The sequence below is a fragment of the Phoenix dactylifera genome, chromosome 4, assembly GCF_051530095.1.
Source record: "Phoenix dactylifera cultivar Ajwa chromosome 4, Ajwa_hap1_PhDact_Kaust_v1.1, whole genome shotgun sequence".
NCBI classification, from domain to species: Eukaryota; Viridiplantae; Streptophyta; class Magnoliopsida; order Arecales; family Arecaceae; genus Phoenix; species Phoenix dactylifera.
Window position 1 is genome coordinate 10472026 of NC_143193.1, and position 15865 is coordinate 10487890.

The 15865-nt window shown below is 38.3% G+C and overlaps 1 protein-coding gene across 3 annotated transcripts in view; it reads left to right on the plus strand.

Annotated features, from left to right (window-relative positions):
• The first annotated feature begins 222 nt into the window (after positions 1-222).
• Positions 223-15865, plus strand: part of LOC103722593 (prolyl 4-hydroxylase 1) — a 68445-nt gene continuing 52802 nt past the window's right edge. For all 3 annotated transcript variants that reach the window (XM_008813199.5, XM_008813197.6, XM_088719748.2), the window contains exons 1-2: positions 223-514; positions 7766-7813. Coding sequence is in view for 2 of the 3 variants with exons in the window: in XM_008813197.6 (XP_008811419.1) it covers positions 454-514; positions 7766-7813 (109 nt within the window). In the remaining variant the exon portion in view is untranslated. The remainder of the gene's footprint in view (positions 515-7765; positions 7814-15865) is intronic.

Below are 15865 nucleotides of genomic sequence, written 5' to 3' on the forward strand. Positions count from 1 at the left end.
ATTGTTACAAAATATATTGAATATCAAATATAATAATTATATATTCGTAATTCAGTTTTAATTTAAACTCAAGCCAAGCTACGTACGTACGGTTTTGAAATTCACTGTAATTTATATTTTAGTCTGCACAAATGTTATTTACGCTATAACCGTATCACAATAGTTTTGACAAATTTATATAATGTTATAAATATAATTTATTTCCCTGATATGTTATTACCCCAGCAGCTTCCGAAAAGCGACCCCAGAGACGATTGAGGCGACAACCGATCAACCCGTCCAACACGTCAGAGTGCTTTGAAAGCTCGAGACCCAAAATCAAAGCCCAAAAACCACGGCAAGGAAGTCGGTTTGTCCTCCCGGCGTGCATAAATCTAGCGGCGTCCTCCGAAGCCTCTCGCCGCGCGCGAGAGAGAACGAAAGCAAAAGGTGACCGAGTCCGATCATTCGGTGATGAGTCGATCCAAGTACATCCTCGCGCTCCTCACCTTCGTCACCATCGGGATGATCATAGGTGATAATTTCTTCATATCCTCCATCTTGCATATTTATTGAAATTCGATTAGGTATAGATTAAATCTTCCAGGGGTTACGATTAGATGCTTTTGCAACATTGTTTGGGGTTAGTCTGAATTGAAGGTGTTCTTGGTTGAGTTCTAGCAGCGCTTGACCGGTGGAATGGTAGTTTGATTTGTTTATAGGTGCCATGTTAGTATTGTGATTGATGATGTATTTGATTTCCATTTCATTTCTGGAGTGGGATACAAATGCGGATAGCCCTCATTTCAGTGGGATTTGATGCACTTTTGGATTAAAAATGCTATTGGAACAGCTGTTGTGGGGGAAGTATATGGTGGAAGTTTTGTTCTTGATTGACCTTGCCACTTCTGAAAAAGATGACTTAAAAGGATGGGGATAGTCATGCAGGATGGTGATAGGTATAGAATGAGACATTAGACTTTTTGGTTTTAAGATAATTATTAAACTCCTGTAGTGGGGAGTTGGGGGGGTGTTCGCGACCTTCTTCTTTGCTGTGGAAAAGATCCGTCTCTTACTCATTTTACAGTTAATATATAGGGTGTTTGGAATAAAAGGCTTGCGGAAATGAAGAGCAATATCTTCTTCAGTAAGGGATGGTGAAATACTAACAAGGACACTATTAAAGTGATTTAAACCAAAAAGAGGAAAAAAGCAAGACCCTTTTAGAGAGAGAAATGGTTGAAAAGTGGTCTCGATCATGAAAAATATGAATGTGGGCAGCTATAATAGGAAATGGAGAGGAATCAAGAGAATTAGCAGTCAAAGATGGAAACATAATATAAGAGATATAGATAGCAGAGAGAGAGGAGAAAGACATGGGATCATCCAAAGGTCATGAATAGAATGAAGAAACTGGTTCCTTTGGGATATTAGTTCAAAAGAGGAAGTGCATTTTGAGAAAAGGAAGTTGGCATACTGAATATTCCTAAAATAATCCTGAAATTCAAAACTCTCATTTTGAATATGTTAGGATGGGAGTCTACGGTGCCCATTAGACATAAACATCAGTAAGATACATGGAGGAGGCTGGCAATGTGAAATATTTATGAGTGCTGTGTGGTTTGGGATTTAGAAGAGATTTGGGAAAAAGAGTATTAAGCTAACAAATTTGGGTTGGTCAAGAAATCCTTATTTTGGAATGTTTTGATGATTTTCTAGAAATGTGGGAAACATTGCATGCAAGAAAGCTCGCTTCTTTTTTCTGTATTATAAGAAATGGAAAAGAACAGTCCATGTCAAAAACGTAGGAGTGATTTAGTGGTTAGGATTTATGAGAAAATTAGAAAGATTTGTGATGGAGGGAAATGATAAAAGCAGGGATCGTTGAGAAAAGCTGATATCTTTCCCTTTTTATTACAGAAAATTGTCCATGCAGAAAATTAGTGGTGATTCATGTGTCAGAAATTGTTCATTAAAATATTAGGAAAGTTGAAAGTATTGTGTGTGAAAGAGGGATCACTTCTTTCCATTTTATTTATTACCGAAATAAGGAAAAAATATTCTAGTGAATAAGTTTAATTTATGGGTCATAATTTAGGAGTAATTTAAGAAAGGAAAATGCTTTAGAAGTTCATCTGGCCACAACTCTTGACTTGGCAACTCCATAATTAACCGACCTTTTGTATTTGGCAGCAAATCCATGAGTTGCACCAATCCCATCTTGCCAACAGGCAAGAGAATCGTTTGTCTGCATATAATGGGAGCTTCCTAGCATTACTCTTTAGTAAAGTATAGGATAAGAGAAGCAAGCCAACAAATTAGTAATGAATGGGAAGTTCACATTTTGTGATGATGTATGACGATCAGGATTCTCTCTAGTTCAGGCCTCATTTGGAGAGGTCCTGTCTTGCAATCATGCTGTTCTTGTATTGCTTGATGGTTGTGATTGTAGTTGGTCTACATAGTACATGAGGCATGATGTCTCATGCTCTTCATGGGGCCATCTATAGTTATAGCTATTGTGCAATACATGGATAGCCATGATTGTAAGACTGTGCATTTCCAATCGAGCCCCAAATTGGAGAGTATTTGAATCCAATTTGTAAGTTGCCATTAAACCCCACATCAAGCAATTCAAGAAGCTTGCAATGATGATTGGGCCTTTCGATTCTAAATCTAAGAAGCATCGTGCAAGTCCCAAAGGCTTTTGATCCAGAGTTGCAATGTTATGTTTTAGAATTGTACTTGTGTAGGAAATACAATTTTGACCATTTGGAGACCCGAGTGCATTAGAGTAGAACATGATCCTGGTTTTGTGATAACATCGGGAAGAGATGGTGCTGATGGGGAGATTTCAAGTGGAATGGCATAGGTAGGGCCTCAAGCTAGAAGTGGAATCTTTGGAGAAGGAATGTGGAACCATCCTGAATCGTTTGATTCAGAGCATATTGAGCCATGCTGGCGGCGGGCCGGGACGGTTCTAGCATTCAAAATGAGAAATCGATGAAGGAGGAAGAGAGGAGGAAGGAAAGAGAGAGAGAGAGAGAGGGAGAGGGCGAGAGATGAGGCTACCCGAGGGCCGTAGAGGGCTAGGAAGTGGCACGGAGGGGTGGAGGAGGGGCTCCACCCTACAAACCCTTATTTTGCTTGAAATAGGGGTCTGTTAGGGCCTCTTTTTTTATTTTGCAAATTTTTAAGTGAAGTCGGCAATCCTCTTGCTAATTTCACTTAATATTTTGAAAACAAAAAAGTGGCATTTTTTATTTTGGAAATATTAAGTGAAGTTGGCAAGGAGGTTGCCGACTTCACTTAGAACTTGTGAAATAAAAAAAGAGGGCCCCGACGGATCCTTGCTTCCAATGAAACAGGGGCTCTAGTCTTCGAAATAGGGGTCCAGAGGGCGAAGCCCCTCCTTCTCCCCTCCGCGCCACTCCTTGGCCCTCCACACTACTCCCTGGCCCTCCACGGTCTGTCGGTGGTCTCCATGTCTCTCCCTCCATCTCCCTCTCCTTCTTGCTCTCCCTCCCTCTTTATCTCGCTTTTGCTCTCTCACGTTCTTCCTCTCCTCCATCCTCTCTGCGGTGTTGGGTTGCACTGCACCAGTCTTCACTGTCTCTCTCCCTCCCTTCTTCCCTCTTCCTCTCCCTCCCTCCCCGCCTCTCTCTTTTTTCCTCTTTTCCGTTCTCCCTCTCCTCCGCCCCCTTTTCTTTGTCGGTATGGGGCCCGACACGGTATAGCATGGGGGTGTACCGAATCGTGCCTGTCGGCCAATCAGTACAGGCCCCAATGCAGGCACAATGATCTTTGCTTTTGAGGACGATAGGAGGGAGCAAGTAGTTGGATAACTAAATTTGGGCTATAGGGAGCATATATTATTTATGGAATCTCTTGAGGGGGGTGATTATGGAGATAGAGAGGTAGGAGCTTTTTGGGTTTTTGTTAGAGGGGTGATATGTGGGATTGTGTGGTTAGGTTGAAGGAATAAAAAGAATGTGGTTGGGGGATTAGATTTAGGTATGGACGGTGACACAGCTCTTGCATCATCGTATGGACTTCAATGATTGAAAAGATTGAGATTTTTGTAAATTGGTGAGAAAAAAACCAGAATTTTGCTCTAGAAAACCCTAAATTCACCTTCTGATCTTGATCTTAGTCTTGATTCTTAACTTTTGGTAAACCGGAATAGGCAAGGGACATGTTAATCAGTGGGGTTGTTCTTATTCTTTTAAATGGGCCAATTTTGAATGAGGTGTTGGAAATTAGATCTGACACTACTAGTATGGTGGAGAGCATTAATCTTTTATCCTTTTTAAGTCACTCCTTTTCAGTAAACGGATACCTCCAAATTCAGTCTCTAATAAATGTTCAAGAGAAAGAAGTGCATTAACTAAAACTAGGAGTACATTTATTAATTTTTTAAAGTACAATGAGAAGTGATCATTGTACAATGTGGAACAAGAAACGACTATAGTAAAAGAATATATAAATATTTTTAAGAACATTTGTGGATGCTCCACTCAACTTATAAAACCTTGCTGTCCAAACTCATACCTGGACATCCACCTGTACCTACATCTACTTTATGCATTTGTTTCTGAAGTGGTACTTGCAATAAACTACAACTTTTCATTGTGGACCAGTATTCAAGGTGAGATTGTGGGTCATGAATTTTGATTTATACATGAGCTACACTATTTTAGAGTGCAAACTGAAGATGGACTATACACAAGGGGTCACAAGACACCTATCCATTGGTGGTGCCGCAGTTTCCTTCCCCTAAGCTGTTGGCTAATGTTGAAAATTTCACAAGAACCACTATGTAGAACTTTGAAGATTGAGCTGAGAGAGAGGGAGAACCCTGTGCTATACTTGTGGTTAATCTGGGCAAAACTGCTATATTTGTCCTAAAAAGAAGGGTTACTAACGAAAACAAATTGCGAAGGATGTGGAGTTAAAGGAAGAAAATAGAGATGCTTATGCAAAAGTGTTACTTGAGGGAGATGCCTAGTGAATCAAAGTTCATACAGAGTTGTGCATGAGCAGCTTGATCATGATTGGTGGAGATCTAGTATCTTAAAGGCACAGAGAAACTGCCATGGGACACTTTAGAATATTAATACTGACAGTGGTAGCATGGCAACTGTGGTCTTTGGCAAGCTACTTGAGGAGGTACTCAATTTGAAAATGGATTGCAAAAGGCACTCATACTATTTTTCCTGGTTTGACATCCACAAGCTTTTTGTGGTGAAGCATCAAGCCATGGTTTGTTTTTTAATCACGTAAACTTTACACTTAGAAGGTTTTATGTGATGTGATTTCCATGTCCACTTATCTTATTAGGAGATCTGATTTTATCTCTACAATTTAAAACAGTTTCTGCAGCTCTATTCTATTTGGCGCTGCATTAGTTTTAATGCTGAGGTCCTAATTCTCATGTATTATAATTGTTGGTGGGAAAAATTCACAAACAAATTTTGTTAAGGTACTAAATTTCTTAAGTATTTTGCAAGGGAAGAACTTAATTGGTAAAATGTTGCACTGTCAAGGATCTGATGTTTGTTATAGGAATTGTTTTTGTTATAATATTTGTCCATTTTAACTAAATTATCACTAAGCTTTACCTATTGAAAGGTATTGACATTGGACCACTTCTGACCTGGAGTCCTTTTTACTTTTTCCTATTTTTTATACTTTAAGAGACATATATCGCAAGGGAGCTGGCTTCTGTGTCTAGATGAAAATGTTTTGTAGAGGGGGGGTAGAAAATGGGGGGTGATAAAATATGTGTGTGTGTGTGTGTGTGAGAGAGAGAGAGAGAGAGAGAGAGAGAGAGAGAGAGAGATAGAGAGATAGAGAGAGAGAGAGAGAGAGAAGCCTACTAGTAAACCTTTGAGGGCTTTAACAAGCCAAGCCCAAGAGCTTCATTTGATGTTGATCAGGCCCTTGTTGGATTTTTAGTATCATCTTCTCCATCTAATGAAGGTAAAATTTATAAACCCTAGGAGCAAGGTTCGCTGTACCGGTCGGTACCAGTCGGTACCGAGCGTACCGTACCCGTACCGATGGGTACCGGTATCGGTACACCAATGTCGGTACGGTTGGTACCGAGCGTACGGTACCGTACCGACACTCGGTACGCCTATACTAGTGCGGCACCGGTACGGAGTTCGGTACCGGTACGGCGAACCTTGCCTAGGAGAGTAATAGGGTTTTACCATGATTACATTATAGCATTTTGGTGGTTTTGCAAGACTGACCCCCATTATTTTCCTTTTTGCAGATCCCCTTTTTTTAAATTTTTTTTGTAGAACTTGCCTAGTTTTAACTTTTTGAACATTTTGCTCCTGGTTCTTGTTCGTCGTTCCAGCTATATGTGTGAGCAGATTTGAACGCACGCATGATTTGTAGTGAATTTGCATGTATTTACTACTTATGCAAGATTGAGCTGCATGCTTTGTGCCAAGGGCAACAATGTCCAAAATAATGAGAGGCATACAGGAAAAAGTGTCCCAATCAATCAAACATAGTGCATTTCTGCAGAAAGATAAACTGAAAGTAGACTGGATCTGCAAATCTGACATTATAGTGGTCCGAAGCACAAAACTCGTAGCTATGTTAGTGCATCAATTAATCCAGCTATTGTTTAGAATTTACATAGTTTCCACATGCTCATTCTTGATTTTATATGATGTTTTCTTGAAAGAAGATCTTGCTTTCTTCTGCAATTAGAATTATTCATAAATGCTATATGAGTGGAAATTTTACTTCCCATTGGTGAATCTCCCTTCCCCTATGGTGCTGAATTTTATTTCCTTGATGATAATTTCCTTGTTCTTCCGAAGTTCCCTACTTGTTCCTGCAGGTCTCTTTCTATTGGTTTCTCACTGAGAAGCTCAAACTTTTGTCCTTTATTTTTCTCTCTGCATGCCCATGCAGTCTCCCTGAAAAAGATATTCTCACTGAACAAAGCTATTTGGCAATGAAGATGTTTGGCAGCTTTTTTAATGCTTCACAAAAAGTAAATAGAAAGAATGAGCGAAGAAGAAACTTAAGTTATTTGTTGAAGTTTATGGGAGGTAGCCAGATAAAACACAACCAAATTATCTCAAGGATTAGGAACAGAAACATGCTTCAAACCTTTTCACTCTCTGTGTAACATAGAAGACTTCTTGGCGTTACCTAATTTTCAGCTATCTATTAGGATTGCAGATGCATCTGATTTTTCTGATTACAAGAAAGAAATTCTGGTTTGGAAATGGATTTTCCTTTTTTCTTATCAAAATAATACACTTAAAATTTAAAACTTGGATATTCATGAATTCTGCCAATAAACTCTTCTCATCTTTAACATCTAAGTGCTGTAGAAGATGCCATTTGACATTTTCGTTTTAACTTTGCATACTAGCAACATCATACTTTATTATGATGTATTTTCCTCAAAAAAATCCCAAAAAACAGTGAACAATAATACTTGTGTGTGGTGCTTATCAGAATTGTGTCATTGGTGTGTAGTACTGTGTACGATTACCGGCAGAGGGCCATTATGTGCTGCATCAGCTCTATATTACGTTTGTGCAGTAGGAAATAAGACTCCTAATATTTCCTCTTACACAATTTTTAACAAAGTAAATTTTCAGTAAAGGATCATTATCATGTAATATTTTGTCTTCATTTAAATGAGGGTTTGCATATGTTTTGCAATTCTTACAATGATTGCTAGCTAGTGATTGTGTTGCATATTATGATTTTTAAGAATAAATTAATGATTTGATTATGATAAATGCAGGTTCTTTATTTCAATTAGCTTTTATCCGACGATTAGAAGAGTCATCTGGTATAATTTCTCCCTCATCAGACTCTTCGCTTATTGAATTCTTTATGTACAGATTCCTTGTAAGCTGCCTTATACTTTAATAAAATTTAGAAAATCTATCCAGTGACTGTGACTAATTCTTTGAAGTGTTTTAATATCTTGAATAGCAAGTTTTTGATTGACCTGATAATAGCATTGCTATTTATTTTTCTTCAAATTTATGCTTTTGCCATGTTCTTTTTATCATTTTTGTTCCATCATTAAAAGATCTTATATCTTTGTTAATTGGATATCTGGTTCAGACTCATATTTTTCCTTCTAGCATATGATTTCACTGTTAGTAATTGAACATGTCATAGTATTCAGCCATTTCAAATGCTATGTTGATGCACCATTTCAAATACCGTCTATGTTAAATAAGTAAAACTTGAAAATGCGTCAATCTTAACCCATGCCATGTTATTAAGCATCTTTAGTTGGTGCATCGAACAGCTATTAGCTTAATAATGACATTTTCATTTTGTAATTTATTTATCAGTTTCCACCTTGTATATAGTCAGTGGTCAATGCCAAGCTTTTTACAGATTGATGAGACCTATTTTTTGATTTTTAACAAAGGCTTGAGTTTCCTCATTATTACTTGATCCAATATTTTATTGCATTGAATGGTGTTAGCTATTTTTAGCTATTCTCCAAGAAACTCACTTGGATGCGATTATTCTAGTCCTTAAATCAATACTTATCTTTCAGGTCAGAGTATCATGTATAAAATGAATGGTCATCAACAAATATTCTACAAACTATTGCACCTTTGTGGGTAGAAATCTTGTAATATAGAGAAGCAAGAAACAATATATTGTTTAATTAATTGTTCAATTGAGTATCAAGCTGTAACTTGTAAGATAAGTCATCTTATATGGATAGTAATACTTGCATGTGATATTAAATTTTTAATAAATAAGCTTTGCAGTAACCAGGTTTTGCATGCGTATCTAATAATCTACTATATTATAAGACTGAAGAAATCATGAAGTTGGCTCTCATCTCTAACTTGACTAGAGTGTCAAAAATTTATTTTTCTGCAGGTCATTTCTTTTTTCTGCTGAAGGTGAGGTCTAATTCATTTTTCTAATAGTGCAAGAAAATGAAACTGAGATACAATCTATGCAAACCAAGTCTTTCAAGGAACTAGAGTAACACCTCACAAAGAGGTTGTTGAGAGCTGATAATCTCTTTGAAGAGCCTGAAAGTAGATCCTAGGTTCTTCGGTGTTAAGCATGCTGATTTTTTTTTTTTTGAAAATCATGGCTGAACCTGATCGGGTTGCCTACGTACCCCTTCATAAGGGGGATCAAGCCATACATAGTTCTTTTTAAGTTTCAAAAACGCAGCGGAAAAATGAATCAAACAATTTAATTCATGCATTCTTACAAGATCAAATCTAGAAATCAGCACATTAAGAACACATAGGATTATACCGGAATCGTTTAAACAATTATGCTAAAACTTTTATGCATGATTAACTATCAGATCTGAAACTTAAGAACTCTATTCCAATTAATCTCCGAATATCCATCGAATGGATTCTGGAGATATCTCCGTGAGGAGCCCTAAAAGAGGGTAAAACCTCGGGGAATCGGACCTAGATCTTGATACCATAATAAATGATTAATGCTAGATTAATACCTTTTATGATGGATGAAAGTTGTGGATCTGATCCTTGACTTCGCAGCCACGCACACGAATGGCCTCTACGAGAAGTACACGCGAAGTTCCTGAAGAGATCCAATCCTGCGGAGGTGCTAGCTTGCGCAAAATTTCTTGAGGCTGAAATTTGATCTTCCCAACGCTATCAACTTTTGAACCGCCTTCTTGGAAGAACTTGGAGGAAAGGTTTGGAGGGATTGAAGAGGACTTCGATCTGATCTAAAGACTCTTATTAGGGACCCCTAACACTAATGGCGCGATGGACTTAGAGGAGGAAGAAGTCAGCTAGATTGAATGCAGAATTTTTCCATGCATGAACTAGGGTTCCTCTCTTTTCTTTTCCCTTTTTTCTTCTTCTTTTTCTCTCTTTTTTCCTTTTATTCGACCACCAGCTGATGGAGGTCCTTTTATTGTTGCTATCCCCTCTAACTTCATGCCAACCATCCCATATTTGTGGAGGATTTTGTGGGGTTTTGAATTTTGAATTCAAAATTCAAGTTCATGTGCCATTACATGATGAAGCTTGATCTAATCTAAATCATTCATCATGTTGCCACTTTCCTCTTTCAATTTCGAAATTTCCATGCCCCCAATCAGATTAGAGGGTCACGTGGTGATTTTGTGATGATTAAATTCGAAATTCAACCTTAATTAGAAGTGAGATAAAGATAAGGATGACATATATCATGAAGAGAGAGAATTTGATCTTATCCAATTCTTTTCATTAATTTATCTCTCCATTTCGACCCATCTAATGATGAAAGAGGTCTCTGATGTTGCCAAGTGTCCCATGGCACCATTAAATAAATTAAATTAATTTTTAATCATATTAAAAATCAATTTATGGCGCCATGCATGGATATGTGACAAGTGGATTTCAAGATCCGAACAGTTTCAGATCAAACCCATTTAATTTAATTAAATCCTAACAATTAGAATGATCCAATTACCATGGGTTGAACCTAATCCAATTAGGTCAATCCCTAATTAAGCACAAATTTAATCTAATTTAATTTGGTCAACCTAAGTCCTCTTGATTCAGACCTAATCCAATCAGGTCAAAAATCCTGATTGAGCCCAGAATTGAATCTAATTCAATTTGGCTCATTCTTAGTCTAATTACTCAATCCAATTGAGTTCATTAGCAATCTAATTACTAATTAATCCTCCGATAATTACTTTAATTATTTTATAAGATAATTTGCCAATCGAATTGACCAAATTACCCCTGAATGATTCTTAATCATTCATCAGCCTTCTTGATCAATTAGGAATCTTCTATGCGTGTGACCTCATAGGTTCGAACCTAAACCGGTAGTATAGGAACGACTTTCTACATTAATCGATGTGACCATCTAGCAATGGTACCCGACGTCCGGATAGGCCGAATATATGTGAAGCAAATATTCTGGAACCCCGAACTATGGTTACTGTATAATTCAATCTCTTTGACTCCTAATGCCAGGATGACTTAGAGCTCACCGTCAACCCTATAATTAGTACATCAATTATGTGATTAACTTTAGATATCCCGTGACTCCTCACTGGGATTACCCTGGTCAAGGTTTTGCTAAATTAATCACAAGACATTATCTCCTGTTTCCAGGAGGGGTCAATTCCATCTCGACTCACAACTGACTACGCAAGTACTTGACTGCACCCCGTGACCTTCCGTCACTGAATTAGAAATTCAGATAGTCTGGTACCAAAGTACAATGAGTTGCTTGCCAGTCACAGGTTGCGGTCTCAGGTTAGAGGGCCAAACTTATACCCATATCCACTTAGAACATCTCTTGACAGTAGAGCGTTCCGGAATTGGTCACGTTCAGTGAAATGTACTCCTACATTTTACCTGTGTGGCATACCAGTGTCTCCACACTCCTTGGTTAAGAGGACAACCAACGTATATGTCACACAACGACCTAATCTCGATAATGCTGTCGTCCTTGTAACAATATATCATTTGGTCGCTAACTAGTTTAAGGACTCGAAGATAAATCCTCCTTTATCATTAATAAGTCCTAAGGACTTCATCATATAAGAGTCCATTTGAAGATGTAAAATGATGAATAATGCCAAAAAATACTTTATTGATTTGTCAATTCATTTACAAAATTCAATTATCAACATGCTGACGATTGACATTTAGGATACAATTTCCAACAACTCCCACTTAGCCTAAAGCCAATCGGCACAGTATCTAATACCCATCTTCGACTTGTGTTCGTTGAACTATTTGATGCCGAGGACTTTGGTAAATGGGTTAGCCAGATTTTCTTTTGTGTCGATCTTCTGAAGATCAATATCACGTCGTTCGACAATTTCTCGAACCAAGTGGTAGCGACGTAGAATATGCTTGGTCCGCTGATGTGCTTTGGGTTCTCTTGCTTGAGCTATGGCTCCAGTATTGTCACAAAATATAGGTACTGGACCATCAATGGAGGGTGTCACTCCAAGCTCGATGATGAACTTTCGCAACCATACAGCTTTCTTGGCGGCATCAGATGCTGCGATGTATTCTGCTTCACATGTTGAATCTGCCACTGTATGCTGCTTGGAACTCTTCCAGCAGATGACCCCACCCTTAAGAGTAAAGATATATCCCGACACACTCTTGCTATCATCTTGATCTGACTGAAAACTTGAATCGGTATATCCCTCAAATTTTAAGTCAGAATCACTATAGACAAGCCACTGGTCTTTAGTATTTCTCAAATACTTAAGAATGGTTTTTACAACCTTCCAGTGGTTGCTACCTGGATCAGACTGGTATCTGCTCACTACTCCTAGTGAGTATGCCACGTCTGGTCTAGTACATGTCATGGCATACATTATAGATCCCATTGCCGAAGCATATGGAATTCTATCCATACTCTCTCTTTCTTGAGGGGTTGTCGGACAATCCCTTTTAGAGAGATTAATTCCATGGCCCATCGGAAGATAGCCTTTCTTAGAATTAATCATACTGAACCTCTTCAGTATAGTATCAATGTATGTGGATTGGAATAATCCAAGCAATCTTCTAGATCTCTCTCTATAGATCTTCATCCCTAGGATGTATGATGCTTCTCCTAAATCCTTCATGGCAAATTGAGATGATAGCCAAACCTTTATTCCTTGTAATGCAGGAATGTCATTTCCGATTAAAAGAATGTCATCCACATACAAAACAAGAAATATGATAACTGAACCATTTGCCCATTTATAAATGCAAGGTTCCTCTTCATTCTTAATGAAGCCATATGATTTGATCACCTTATCAAATCGTATGTTCCAACTCCATGAAGCTTGCTTTAATCCATAAATGGATTTTTGAAGCTTGCACACCTTAGACTCATCTGCAGATATAAAACCTTCAGGTTGCATCATATACACCTCCTCTTCTAAATCTCCATTTAGAAAAGCGGTTTTAACATCCATCTGCCAGATCTCATAATCTAAGTGTGCTGCTATCGCAAGCATAATCCGAATGGATTTGAGCATTGCCACAGGAGAAAACGTCTCGTCATAGTCAATACCATAACGTTGACGATATCCCTTGGCAACCAGACGGGCTTTATAGGTCTCTACTTTTCCGTCTGCACCCCGTTTCCTTTTGAAAATCCACTTACACCCTATGGGTTTAATCCCTTCGGGTGGGTCAACTAATGTCCATACATCATTGACCTTTATGGATTCTATTTCGGATTGCATGGCTCCAAGCCATGCATCAGAGTCATGCCTCTGCATAGCATCCATATAGGTGATCGGATCCTCATCATTTTCATCAAGTTCGACAGGATCCCCGTCCCGGACCAAGAAACCGTAGTATCTGTCTGGCTGACGTGATACTCTACCTGATCGCCTTAATGGTGCATCTAAGATGGGTTCTGGATCTGATCTAATCAAATCCGACTCAATTGGTTCAGTGGATGGTGTCGGGTCTTCTACATGTTGAACTTTCCTAAGCTCAACATTAGAGCTTTTAGATCCTTCACTAAGGAATTCTTTCTCTAAGAAAACAGCTCTATTGCTTACGAACAACTTTTGTTCTTCAGCAAAGTAGAAGTAATATCCTTTAGTTTCTTTAGGATAACCAACAAAGAAACATCTGTCAGACTTGGGTTCAAGTTTGTCTGTTTTCAAACGTTTGACATATGCCGGACACCCCCAAACCCTAAGGTGAGAGAGCATTGGCTTACGTCCAGTCCACATCTCATGTGGTGTTTTATTTACAGACTTACTTGGAACTTTATTTAGAATGTAGCAGGCTGACTCAAGTGCATATCCCCAAAAGGATATGGGCAGACTCGCAAACCCCATCATGGATCGAACCATGTCTAACAGAGTTTGATTTCTTCTTTCTGATATACCGTTATACTGTGGTGTACCAGGAGGAGTCCATTGGGAGAGAATCCCATTCTCTCCTAAATATGTCAAAAACTCATTGGAAAGGTATTCGCCTCCTCGATCTGATCGAAGAGTTTTAATACTCTTTCCAGTTTGTTTTTCTACTTCATTACGATACAATTTGAACATTTCAAATGCTTCAGATTTATGTCTCATTAAATAGACATAACCATACCTAGAAAGGTCGTCTGTAAACGTAATGAAATATGAATACCCATTTCTAGCATATGTGCTCATTGGCCCACATACTTCAGAATGTACAAGGGTCAATAAATCACTGGCTCGTTCACCTTTTCCGGTAAAAGGTGATTTGATCATCTTACCAAGAAGACATGACTCACAGGTTGTCAATGATTCACAATCATTAACATTGAGGATTCCCTCTTTACTTAACCTGTTCATCCTGTTCTTGTTAATATGACCTAGCCTATGATGCCAAAGGTAGACATCCGTGACATTATCTATTCTAGGACGCTTACTTGACGTGTACATTACATTAACAGGTTGTGATAACAAGTAGATGCCATTGCTCAATTGTCCATTCATTACAGTAACACCATTCATAATGATATCACAATAACATTTCTTTATTGAAATTTCATAACCGTTCATGGCCAAAAGGCCTACGGAAATTACATTCAATAAGAATGTAGGACAATAGTGACAATCACTCAAGACAACTATATGAGAATTGAAAACAAGTTTGAGATTTCCTAAAGCTAGAACTGGAACAGATCTTCCATCTCCAGCATTCAGGAATCTCTCGCTATTTTCAAATCTCTCATTGACCTAAAGTCCTTGCAACGAATTGCATATATTAAACAGACTTCCAGTATCTAATACCCAGGTCGAATTATCACATATAGAGAAATTACAAGGTGTTATCATATAAATACCTTGATCAGCAACTGATTGCTCTTTTCTCTTGCTTAGCCTGTTCGGATCAAGTGAGGTAAGGTATTGAGGACAATTTCTCTTCTAATGCCCCTGCTTCTTACAAATAGAAGCATTCTGCCTGACTTTGGTCATCCTTAATCCTTTTGGTCTGACTATGCTGAGTTTTCAGCTTTTTATACCAATTATTGAAGTTGGGACCAGTCAACTTGTCATTATCCAATAATGAGCGAAGTGACAAACTTGTGGCCATTTCTACATAAAAGAAAATTTGGCTATTAGTATATGAATTGACTAAACACAGTAGACTTGGACTTTAGTCTAAAGATACTTTCACTATTTTATACAAATTGGTAGCCTCTACCTCCAATTCGAAAAATTACTCCTAATTCTTTAGTGGGCACTAGAACCCAATAGATCGTATATAGGCCCGAGTGTGGCTCGGCTAACCCATATGCACCTATTGGTAGGTTCTAAACCAATTGCTTCACCAAGCAACTTCTAGTGATAATTTTGCCCTAGGTTCTTCGGCAGGCGTGTGGCGCCTCCACCGAATATCCTAGTCAGGTCCAACCATTAAATGATAGGGTTAAGTCTAATCAACTAATAGACGATCAAGTCCGAGTGTGGCTCGGCTCACCTGACCGCCTATTGAAGGTACACTTAACTCATCATATATTGAATGACAATTCCAATGCTTGATAAGTACCAGGCGTGTCGCGCCTCCAATAATTATCAAAACATTGGACCCATTATCACCCAACTTAATGGGAGGCTATGACCTAGTTATCCCCATAACCATTTCATTTTAAGGACCTAATAATTTTAGAGGATTTCTTAATTAGGATAGATAAGAAGATCCGGTTAGTCTAATTTCTCCCACTGACTTCACCAAATCAAATTAGACTCAAACCGGTTAAGGAAACACCTAAATCAGTCAAACTGAATTTCCTTATAAGCATGGGCTAACTCGAATCATTAAGTGATCCAATTAAAATGTGATTGACCATGTCGGCCAGGTAAGTGAGATCGGTGGAAGGGATATGCCATTAACTCGACAAAGACGAATCAGTGCGAGTAGCT